Source organism: Taudactylus pleione, unplaced genomic scaffold, assembly GCF_031769625.1.
Source record: "Taudactylus pleione unplaced genomic scaffold, aTauple2 ptg000905l, whole genome shotgun sequence".
In the NCBI taxonomy this organism is placed as follows: Eukaryota; Metazoa; Chordata; class Amphibia; order Anura; family Myobatrachidae; genus Taudactylus; species Taudactylus pleione.
Genome location: NW_028285306.1, coordinates 911381 through 924070, shown reverse-complemented (window position 1 = coordinate 924070; position 12690 = coordinate 911381). Strand labels below are relative to the sequence as shown.

General features: G+C 43.4%; 1 protein-coding gene across 1 annotated transcript in view; it reads left to right on the top strand.

Moving 5' to 3' along the window:
* LOC148473944 (uncharacterized) overlaps positions 1-11507 on the top strand; it is a gene marked incomplete at its 5' end in the record, with an annotated part of 73360 nt that extends 61853 nt beyond the window's left edge. The window contains one exon of the mRNA XM_088459327.1: positions 10502-11507. Within this exon, the coding sequence (XP_088315453.1) occupies positions 10502-11106 (605 nt within the window). The remainder of the gene's footprint in view (positions 1-10501) is intronic.
* Positions 11508-12690: the final 1183 nt, after the last annotated feature.

Sequence of the window (12690 nt, the reverse complement as noted above, 5' to 3'; positions counted from 1 at the left end):
AGGAGCACAGTAATAACTAGGAGCAGTCTAATAACTAGGAGCACAGTAATAACTAAGAGCAGAGTAATAACTAGGAGCACAGTAATAACTAAGAGCAGAGTAATAACTAGGCTCAGAGTAATAACTTGTAGCACAGTATTAATTAGAAGAAGACTTAACTTGAAGTAGTTTAGTATTTACTAGCAGTATAATACAGTAACTAGTAGCATTTTAATAAAAAGGAACAGCGTAATAACTAGGAGCACAGTAATAACAAACAGCAGATTAATAACAAGGAGAAGTATAATAACTAGGAGCAGAGTAATAACTAGGAGCAGTGTAATAACTAGGAACACAGTAATATCAAATAGCACAGTAATAACTAGAAGCACAGTAATAACTAGAAGCACAGTAATAACTAGAAGCACAGTAATAACTAGCAGCACAGTAATATCAAAGAGCACAGTAATAACTAGGAGCACAGTAATATCAAAGAGCACAGTAATAACTAGAAGCACAGTAATAACTAGAAGCACAGTAATAACTAGGAGCAGTGTAATAACTAGGAACACAGTAATATCAAAGTGCGCAGTAAAAACTAGGAGCACAGTAATAACTAGGAGCAGTCTAATAACTAGGAGCACAGTAATAACTAAGAGCAGAGTAATAACTAGGCTCAGTGTAATAACTTGTAGCACAGTATTAACTAGAAGAAGACTTAACTTGAAGTAGTTTACTATTTACAAGCAGTATAATACAGTAACTAGGAGCAGTGTAATAAATAGGAGCACAGTAATAACAAACAGCAGATTAATATCTAGGAGCACTATAATAACTAGGAGCAGATTAATAAGTAAAAGCAGTGTAGGAACACACTGATATCAAAGAGCGCAGTAATAACTAAGAGCAGTGTAATCACTAAGAACACAGTAATAGCAAAGAGCAGAGTAATAACTAGGAACACAGTAGTAACTAGGAGCAGTGTAATAACTAGGAGCACAGTAATACAGTAACTAGGAGCAGTGTAATAACTAGGAGCAGTGTAATAACTAGGAGCACAGTAAAAGCAAAGTGCAGAGTAATAAGTAGGAGCAGTTTAATTGTTAGAAGATGGGTGCGTTACTACGCATCCTCCAACAACATGACTGCTCAAGGGACACACCTGTTCCTTACCTAGATGACTGCCGATACCCTAGCTGTGCATAAACGGCACAAAGTTACCTAACATTGCTCCGCTTCATGTCATGGACAAAGCCAGTGTAACAGTGAGTACAGCTGTACACAATAAAACAGTCATCCTGGTGAAGTTCCACTAGACTAGTTGCCTGAATTCTTTATATATCTGATGTATACACAACTCTGTGAACCACAAAGTTATACACACATTTCCAACATTAATAACTAGTAGTAGAGTAACTAGGAGCAGTGTAATAACTAGTAGCAGAGTAACTAGGAGCAGTGTAAAAATTAGTATCAGAGTAACTAGGAGCAGTGTAAAGACTAGACGCAGAGTAACTAGGAGCAGTACATTAACTAGTAGCAGAGTAACTAGGAGGAGGGTAATAACTAGAAGCAGAGTAAATAGGAGCAGTGTAATAATTAGGAGCAGAGTAACTAGTAGCAGAGTAACTAGGAGCAGTGTAATAACTAGTTGCAGAGTAACTAGGAGCAGTGTAATAACTAAAAGCAGAGTAAATAAGAGCAGTGTAATAACTAGGAGCAGAGTAACTAGGAGCAGTGTAATAACTAGACGCAGAGTAACTAGGAGCAGAGTAACTAGGAGCAGAGTAATAACTAGGAGCAGAGTAACTAGGAGCAGTGTAAAAACCAGACGCAGAGTAACTAGGAGCAGTGTAATAAATAGTAGTAGAGTAACTAGGAGCAGTGTAATAACTAGTAGCAGAGTAACTAGGAGTAGTGAAATAACTAGTAGCAAAGTAACTAGGAGCAGTGTAATAACTAGTAGCAGAGTAACTAGGAGCAGTGTAATAACTAGGAGCAGAGTAACTAGGAGCAGTGTAATAATTAGTAGTAGAGTAACTAGGAGCAGTGTAATAACTAGTAGCAGAGTAATTAAGAGCAGTGTAATAACTAGTAGCACAGTAATTAAGAGCAGTGTAATAACTAGTAGCAGAGTAACTAGGAGTAGTGTAATAACTAGTAGCAAAGTAACTAGGAGCAGTGTAATAACTAGATGCAGAGTAACTAGGAGCAGTGTAAAAACTAGATGCAGAGTAACTAGGAGCAGTGTAATAACTAGTAGCAGAGTAACTAGGAGCAGTGTAATAACTAGTAGCAGAGTAATTAAGAGCAGTGTAATAACTAGTAGCACAGTAATTAAGAGCAGTGTAATAACTAGTAGCAGAGTAACTAGGAGCAGTGTAATAACTAGTAGCAGAGTAACTAGGAGCAGTGTAAAAACTAGTAGCAGAGTAACTAGGAACAGTGTACAAACTGGTAGCAGAGTAACTTGGAGCAGTGTAATAACTAGTAGCAGAGTAACTAGGAACAGTGTACAAACTGGTAGCAGAGTAACTAGGAGCAGTGTAATAACTAGTAGCAGAGTAACTAGGAGTAGTGTAATAACTAGTAGCAAAGTAACTAGGAGCAATGTAATAACTAGATGCAGAGTAACTAGGAGCAGTGTAAAAACTAGACGCAGAGTAACTAGGAGCAGTGTAATAACTAGTAGCAGAGTAACTAGGAGCAGTGTAATAACTAGTAGCACAGTAATTAAGAGCAGTGTAATAACTAGTAGCAGAGTAACTAGGAGCAGTGTAAAAACTAGTAGCAGAGTAACTAGGAACAGTGTACAAACTGGTAGCAGAGTAACTTGGAGCAGTGTAATAACTAGTAGCAGAGTAACTAGGAACAGTGTACAAACTGGTAGCAGAGTAACTAGGAGCAGTGTAATAACTAGTAGCAGAGTAACTAGGACCAGTGTACAAACTGGTAGCAGAGTAACTAGGAGCAGTGTAATAACTAGTAGCAGAGTAACTAGGAGCAGTGTAATAACTAGTAGCAGAGTAACTAGGAGCAGTGTAAAAACTAGTAGCAGAGTAACTAGGAACAGTGTACAAACTGGTAGCAGAGTAACTTGGAGCAGTGTAATAACTAGTAGCAGAGTAACTAGGAACAGTGTACAAACTGGTAGCAGAGTAACTAGGAGCAGTGTAATAACTAGTAGCAGAGTAACTAGGAGTAGTGTAATAACTAGTAGCAAAGTAACTAGGAGCAATGTAATAACTAGATGCAGAGTAACTAGGAGCAGTGTAAAAACTAGACGCAGAGTAACTAGGAGCAGTGTAATAACTAGTAGCAGAGTAACTAGGAGCAGTGTAATAACTAGTAGCAGAGTAATTAAGAGCAGTGTAATAACTAGTAGCACAGTAATTAAGAGCAGTGTAATAACTAGTAGCAGAGTAACTAGGAACAGTGTACAAACTGGTAGCAGAGTAACTTGGAGCAGTGTAATAACTAGTAGCAGAGTAACTAGGAACAGTGTACAAACTGGTAGCAGAGTAACTAGGAGCAGTGTAATAACTAGTAGCAGAGTAACTAGGAGTAGTGTAATAACTAGTAGCAAAGTAACTAGGAGCAGTGTAATAACTAGATGCAGAGTAACTAGGAGCAGTGTAAAAACTAGACGCAGAGTAACTAGGAGCAGTGTAATAACTAGTAGCAGAGTAACTAGGAGCAGTGTAATAACTAGTAGCAGAGTAATTAAGAGCAGTGTAATAACTAGTAGCACAGTAATTAAGAGCAGTGTAATAACTAGTAGCAGAGTAACTAGGAACAGTGTACAAACTGGTAGCAGAGTAACTTGGAGCAGTGTAATAACTAGTAGCAGAGTAACTAGGAACAGTGTACAAACTGGTAGCAGAGTAACTAGGAGCAGTGTAATAACTAGTAGCAGAGTAACTAGGAGTAGTGTAATAACTAGTAGCAAAGTAACTAGGAGCAGTGTAATAACTAGATGCAGAGTAACTAGGAGCAGTGTAAAAACTAGACGCAGAGTAACTAGGAGCAGTGTAATAACTAGTAGCAGAGTAACTAGGAGCAGTGTAATAACTAGTAGCAGAGTAATTAAGAGCAGTGTAATAACTAGTAGCACAGTAATTAAGAGCAGTGTAATAACTAGTAGCAGAGTAACTAGGAGCAGTGTAATAACTAGTAGCAGAGTAACTAGGAGCAGTGTAAAAACTAGTAGCAGAGTAACTAGGAACAGTGTACAAACTGGTAGCAGAGTAACTTGGAGCAGTGTAATAACTAGTAGCAGAGTAACTAGGAACAGTGTACAAACTGGTAGCAGAGTAATTAGGAGCAGTGTAATAACTAGTAGCAGAGTAACTAGGAGTAGTGTAATAACTAGTAGCAAAGTAACTAGGAGCAGTGTAATAACTAGATGCAGAGTAACTAGGAGCAGTGTAAAAACTAGACGCAGAGTAACTAGGAGCAGTGTAATAACTAGTAGCAGAGTAACTAGGAGCAGTGTAATAACTAGTAGCAGAGTAATTAAGAGCAGTGTAATAACTAGTAGCACAGTAATTAAGAGCAGTGTAATAACTAGTAGCAGAGTAACTAGGAGCAGTGTAAAAACTAGTAGCAGAGTAACTAGGAACAGTGTACAAACTGGTAGCAGAGTAACTTGGAGCAGTGTAATAACTAGTAGCAGAGTAACTAGGAACAGTGTACAAACTGGTAGCAGAGTAACTAGGAGCAGTGTAATAACTAGTAGCAGAGTAACTAGGACCAGTGTACAAACTGGTAGCAGAGTAACTAGGAGCAGTGTAATAACTAGAAGCAGAGTAACTTGGAGCAGTGTTATAACTAGTAGCAGAGTAACTAGGAGCAGTGTAATAACTAGAAGCAGAGTAAATAGGAGCAGTGTAATAGCTAGGAGCAGAGTAACTAGGAGCAGTGTAATAACTAGAAGCAGAGTAACTAGGAGCAGTGTAATAACTAGTAGCGGAGTAACTAGGAGCAGCATAACTAGTAGCAGAGTAACTAGGAGCAGCGTAACAACTAGTAGCAGAGTAACTAGGAGCAGTGTAATAACTAGTAGCAGAGTAACTAGGAGCAGTGTAATAACTAGTAGCAGAGTAACTAGGAGCAGTGTAATGACAAGAAACTGACCACAGTCAAGGTTGCTAGCATGCATGTGCGAGGCATCTCCAGGCTGTGGTGGTGCGGTAACACGGCCACCTGACATAACGGCAGGTAGCCTGATATAGATTTCGGTTTTGGTTGTGGATCTGGATTTTTTCTTAAAACATCATACAAACAGCTAAAATCACATAAAATGGACATGTTTTTGTTCCTACAGTATTATTAACCTCAATAATAAAAAATTCCAGTCATTTCCAATCAATTTTGACCACCTCACAATATTATTTTTTACATCTAGTTAAGGCCAAAACATTGCATCCAGCTAGCTGGCTGACTAAGCTAAGTGACGCAGAGGGCGGCACTAACATGTGGCAGTTCAGCTTCCAATTTCCAACACGGATACAGTGTGTTATACAGTGTGGGTTGGACACACCAATAGTGCACTTACTGTGACAGCAGTGTCGGCAGAGCAGTGTTGCTGACGGTGTCCTCAGTATATGGAATGGCAGTGCAGGGTACCGGCGATGTCGGCAGTGCGAGGGTGCCAGCGGTGTCTTTAGTGCAGGTTTGCTGGCTGTGTCGGCAGTGCGGGGGTTGCTGGCTGTGTCCTCAGTACATGGAATGGCAGTGCTGCAGTGCTGGCAGTGTCCTCAGTGAAGGGTACCGATGATGTCGGCAGTGCGGGCGTGCCAGCGGTGTCTTTAGTGCAGGTTTGCTGGCTGTGTTGGCAGTGCAGAGGTTGCTGATGGTGTCCTCAGTACGTGAAATGGCAGTGCTGCGGTGCTGGCAGTGTTCTCAGTGAAGGGTATTGGCGATGTTGGCAGTGCGGGTGCTGGCTGGGTTGGCAGTGGTGGATGCTGCCAGTGGGGGTGTCGGCAGTGTCAGGCAGCAGGGCATGGCGGGCACCATCTTCTTTTGCTTCCTGTGTGCATATTAAATTAGCTAAACGCTGATTGGCTAAGAGCCGTGACAGACGGCTCTCAGCCAATCAGCGTTAAGTCCACTCAATACAAAACCTTGCGACCCGACAGCGGGATCGCAAGGTTTTGCCTCAGGTGAGGGATCCGGGCAGGCAGGGAAATCCGAGCTTGGCTCTCGGATTCTCTGAGAACCAAACCCGCTCATCCCTAATATATACAGTATATGTGATAGAAGCACTGGTAAAATGGTTAATAGCAGATATGTTTGTCCCAGGTTTTTGGCCCATGTGTTCTAAACCCCCAGGAAAAGTCTGTTCTGCCAAACAGATTAGATTGTCGGCTTTTGGAAATCCAGATAATGGGTCCTGGGGGTGTGCATGTGAGAAGAGAAGGGAGGGCTTCATCCACAGGCAGTTCCAGGTGTTGAGCCTTTCAGCCTGAGAGCAGGCTGATTAGTAATTGCACCTGGAAGTGGCTCATATAAGCTGTGTCGAGGTTTGCCCGAAAATGCGCGGTCGTTTTTTTGCAAAGTGCGCTACTTACGATTTTTTTGGGGGTAATTTATCATTAGGTGGGGGGGGGGGGGTATGTCCAAGGGGTTCTGAACGAAATCCCAACATTTTTAGCCAAAAATAGGGATTTTGCTTTTTTTTCACTTGGTCTGGGATGGAGAAACCTTTTCTCCAGTTTTTCACCAATGCATCTTCGCCTGTTTTTAGGCAAAAATATCGCCTTTTTTTGGTGAAAAACAGCCATTTTTCGCCAATGGCAAAAAAACTTCCGTTTTCGCCGCTAATTGAATACGGCTTGTCTCAGGAGAACAGACAGTGAGGGTTGTTCAGAGACACTATGATATACTTGGAAGTGCTGTGTTTGTGCCTATGTTTTGTGGCGAGGCACTAGGCCAGACCAGGCCAACCTGTGGTACTCCAGCTGTTGCGAAACTACACATCCCAGCATGCCCTGCCACAGTTTTAGCATTCCCTAATAGCAAAACTGAAGCAGTGCATGCTGGGAGTTGTAGTTTTACAACAGCTGGAGACCCACAGGTTGGCCATTCCTGCACTAGGCCCTGTCACTTTGAGAGAGGAAGTAATTTTTTTAGTTAGTGTCTAGACGGGCTAGGATTTATTTTTATGTTTTATATTTTATCTATATTGCACAATAAAAACTGGTTCCGACCAACTTGCACGAAAACCCTGGACTGGTGTGCTGTGTCCTGGCTGCTGTGTGTAAGGAGGTGTCCATCTACCCCCAGGAGAGGGACCCCCTACCCCGATCATATCACAAGATATATATATTGGTGTGTGCATATACAGTATATATGTAGTGTTTGTATATACAGCATATATATATATATATATACTGTAATAATTTTATTAATAGGGGCCCCCACAAGTTTTTCACCCAGGGGCCCCCACATATCGTAATCTGGCCCTGTGAGGTACACTCTGATAATACCGTAAATCTTGTAGTATAAACACTGAGTGCTGAGAGGGGTTCCTGAAGCATTTCTAAAAAAATACTATTTATACTGATTCTCCTGGTGCATTTTTCCCATTTTACTATGACATATTTAAAGCCTAATTCTGAATAAAATCACTTTATGTGGTGACAGTTATATGCAGACCATATATATGATCATGTTATATAACTTAAAAAAATATATATTATTTGTTTTTAGAAAAAGGTGCTAGTGTCGTACAAGGAGAAGGTGAGAAGCGATTCATTCTAGTGTCAGATATGCAATCATTCTGGAAGGAGGTGGCATGTACAATGTATGTTTAGATAGCATGTTATGATGTATGCAGCGCCTAGCAGCATGTATGACACCGGTGTGACAGCCACACGTAATGTAACTCTTAGTCATACTTGCTGGCAGTCTGGCTGCCCCTCTAGGAGGCGGCATGCCAGGTTAGCGCAGCGGAGGCATGGCGAGGGGCGTTATGCATAATTGGTGGTGGAACTAGGGGGGGGTGACTGCACAATTGCGTCACTGCAGCACTGCCCCCTCTACACAATCCAGATATAACTGGTAAGGGGCGGGACCACGATTACGCGATTCAGTGTGAATCCCGTCATCGGCTACCCCTGGACCTACCACTTGTATTCTAAAAGTGGGCAGCTGCAGGGGGGAATTGGGCGGTGGAGGGCGTGTTCCAGCAGGTAGCGTCCAAATGGAAGGAGCGCACTCTTCCAGGGCGGCTGGGAGCACCACCCATTTTTCGGGAGCCATTCCGGGAGTGTATGCTCTGTGGCTCACAGGATGCCCTTTGGCAGTATGTCACACTGAATGGGCATGACTTTAACTGCCCTCTGTCCTGTGATATCATACCTCCCAACATGACCCTCTCCAGGAGGGACACAATGCTCTGGTCCTGGACTTCCCTGGTAAGAGGCGGGGCTGCAGCACAGTTCAAAGTTCAAATAGGGGAGTGAAACCAACTGTCATCTCACACACTGCCAACATCACTGGCTGGGACTCACTGGCAGTTGGTGTGACTCCCCCATTTGAATTTTGGACTGTGCTGCAGCCCCGCCTCTGGAGCCTCCACCAATCATAAATTACCAGGGAAGTCCAGGACCAGAGCATTGTGTCCCTCCTGGAGAGGGTCATGTTGGGAGGTATGTGATTTGCATCTACTGTCATTGGGCATGACAGCTGGAACGGAGGTACACTGCACGTATGTCTCCTGCACGCTCCATCAGGGGAGGCCTATAGCGCCCCTGTACACACAGCATATAGAGGACCATAGGGGGAGATGTATCAATCCTTCTAAACAGGGTAAATGGAGATGTTACCAATAAAAATCAGATTCTGCCGATCATTTTATAGAATGTACAGGATAAATGAAAGCTAGAAGCTGTTTGGTTGCTATGGGGAACTTGTCCTAGTCTTTACAAGGTTTGATACATCTCCCCCATAATCCCTAATTGGATGGTGATATCTGCCTGAGCTTGTCCTGTATTGCTCAGCTACTGATATGGCTCTTTCTAATCCCTTGTAATGTGAATATAGTACTCTGTACACAGAAATAAGGGTACATTTACTAAAGCATCTTAAACAGACAAGACGAGGTGCCTCCCATAGCAACCAATCAGATTGTGTCTATCATTTCCTTGAACGCAATAGTGAAGTGATAGCTAGAAGCTGATAGGTTTGTAAGGGTAGCACCATATCTCCCAACTGTCCCGTATTCAGCGGGACAGTCCCATTTTTTTGGGACTGTCCCGCTGTCCCACCCAGTGGCGGACTGGGCCGGGGGGCAGGGTGCCATGTGCCCCCCATGCCGCCGCGTCATGCTGTGACACGGACTGCACCGCGTGTGTAGCGCTGACAGGACGGAGTTCGGTCAGCGCTACACAGCACAAACACACAGCCGCCGGCTCCAGGCAGCTGTGTGTTTGCTTTAGCAGCTGATGAGAGTCAGACAGACTCTCATCAGCTGCTGCTCCCACTGCCAGAGCCGGACAACATTGAGGGACCACTGCTTGTGGCTCTATATAAAGGGCAATAGTGGGGGTACTGCATAGGGGGAAGACTACAACTGGGGCCACTATTTAAGGGGCACTGCATAAGGGTTACCACTACTGGGGGCACTATATAAGGGGCTTACTACTGGGGCACAAGGGGCACTGCATAGGGGGGATCACTACTGGGGGCACTACTCGAGGCCTGCATAAGGGTGTCCTCCTGTGGCACTGCATATGGGCACTACGACAGGGGGCTGCCCCATATCTTTATTTTTACCTTACATTAATCCCATATGGACCCGCCTCCTCCCTAGAACACTTGAGGGGGGGGGGGGCGCCGTAGCACGCATGTTCTTTCGGGCACCCTGGCTACATGCTACTCCTCTGCCAGGGCCGTCTGCATGCATTTGCCCCCCAGGCTAAAAGTTGCCAGCCCCGGTCCCACCTGTGGGCTGCAGTGTCCCGTAGTGGGGGGGGAAGTTGGGGGTAGCATACACCGTTGCTCTGCATAGCAGAGCAGCGGGTATGCAGAGCGAGAATAGATGCTGTGCGCATGCGCACAGCATCTATTCACAGTAGGGGGGGCATCCCAGCATCTCGGAGATGCTGGGCACGCCCCTTAATGATGAAAAAGGGGCATGTCACCAGACCATGCCCCTTTACGCATAGGCCATGCCCCCTTTTCGGGAGCGTGCGCGCCTTCGGTGTGCAGATGTCCCAATTGGGCTTCACTAAATGTTGGGAGGTATGGGTAACAACACCACTTGTAATTTTTAGAAGTGGAGATGTTGCCCATAGCAACCAAACAGATTCTGCCTAACATTTAAGTAGCACCTTCTAGAAGATAATAGCCAGAATGTGATTGGCTGCTATGGGCAACATCTCCACTTCTATAAACTCTCACTTTAGTAAATACACCCCTTAGTGTCTGAATAATGAATGCGGAATGGTAAAATCTCATACAAATTCCGTACTTACTGTTATGAACCACTTTTCACATCACTCACCTTTTCTTCTAGGTCTCAGCGGTAAAGTGTTGGTGTTCCCGGAGCAAGGAGTCCAGGATTACGCCGTATTACACCCAAGCGAACCCATGGACCTAACTGACTTCACCCTTTGCCTCCGTGTTGCCACAGAGCTCTCGGGCCACCGCAAGGTCATATTATTCTCCTATTACAATAATGAGGTGGATTCACTGAACGTATGGAGAGAGTTCAATGGCCAACTTTCCCTGTACCTCAGCAGCAGCGAACATGGCGCAAAATTCTCCTTACCCGGCCTCAGCGCATTCGGGACACATATCTGTGTGACCTGGCAGTCCTCTTCAGGCTTGACCGCCTTCTGGATTAATGGTAAACGGTCTATGAGGAAAACCTACCGGAAGGGGCATTCGGTTTCTTCGGGGGGTATGGTGATCCTGGGGCAGGACCAGGATGCATTTGGTGGGAAGTTTGATGAAAGGCAAAGTTTTGTAGGTAAGATCTCAGATGTCCATCTCTGGAATTCCGTCTTACCATCCAGCTCCATTAAAGATGTCTATGACAATAAGGCTACCAATTGGGGGAACATTATCAATTGGGAATCTATTAAGTACACTTTATATGGAAATGTCACAGCTCAGTGAATGAGAATATACTGGTCACAGGGTCGCATATGATTCCCTGGGTCTAGTTACTTTCTCAGTCAGTCTGTCAGAAACTCAGATCTATTCAGTAGATGCTTCACTAAAATAACTTCAAAGAACAGATACTACCTGCCCCTGCCATTTGGTGGGCTGTACCATTATTCAGCCTATTAACTCACTCAGAGCGAGTGATGTCACCAAGTCCCCTTGATGTCATAGGATGCATTCTCACCCCGTTGCACACAGGTAACACTGTATATTTTATTTGTTGAGTTTTAAATCATTTTTTTTTTCTGAAAGCTTCAATTTTTGGGGGGGATAGTGGTAATTCTCATTCTTATATCCTGTGCGATAATCATAATGAAACGTGAATATTGTTATGAACATATAACTAAATAAAGCAGTACTTTTCTATTATCAAATAGATGTGATTTTGTTATTTGTGCTAGTTATAGATGTTGTAAGGGTTCAGGGGCGAATCCTATGCAGTGCACCAAATAATTGCGTGCCTGAGCTTGCTCCTACGCTGGGAATACGTATGAGGAGGGCGTTCTTGGCGCTATTTGTGAAAGTGGGGAAAAAAATATGTATTTCCCTGGACAGGATAATATGATGTCACCGGAACTCCGTGTATACGACTTTGAGATAAGGTCAAACACTTGTCCGCAACTGTCTGGGAATTACACTAACAGTGACGTATCTGGTCCTCAAACTCTGCACATGTGTGAAACCCCTAACGATACTGAATTAGAACCTCTATATACCCCTGCCTATACCTTCTAAAATCCTTCCTATAAACCTCTAAGGATGACGCTATTTTGCGTACGCAGTCATACAGTAAATAAAGACTCCACACTTTTAACCTGTGGTTCCAAAGCACAAAGTGATATTTCAAGTAAAAGTACAGTCAGTTACACGCTATGATCTAAGTACAATTTAGCGCAAAGAATTATACAGACCCAAGTACAGTATACATACGCAGCGCTCTGGACCAGATGTAGGCATCAGCAAGAAACCCCCATCAATCAGCATTCAGCAAGAAGACTAAAAACCCAGGGTCAGTTCACACAAATTTATACCCCCCAGAAATAGACAACACAATAGAGAAGTTTGTTGCTAATACCATTGGTCCTAAAGGAGAGGGCATATGTTACAAGGCATCTAACAGGTTGGCTCAAATAGACACAGTCCAGCCTCTAACAACTGGTGGTCTCTGGTTTCCCGCCTCATGCAAACATTCACAGAAATACATTTTGCTGCTTTAAGTCGAGAATGCATGTTGCGATCTTCACACTGATGATACTGGAATGCTGTTGAAAGAGTGCAGATCAGTATAATACCAGACATGACATACTTATCATGTATTAAACCTTAGCTACCAAATAACCTTTATTTCACAGCAATTGTAATAAATGAACATACTTGAATCTTATACCTTAAAGCTTATGAAAACCTTTTATGTGAATATGTAATGTGTGAGTATTTGGGGTTTGATATAAAGACGCTAGTTAACTTGGGGCAGATGCGTACGCATGAAGCTAATAAACAGCGTTTTCATTCCGGATGTTATGCATTCGCTAATAT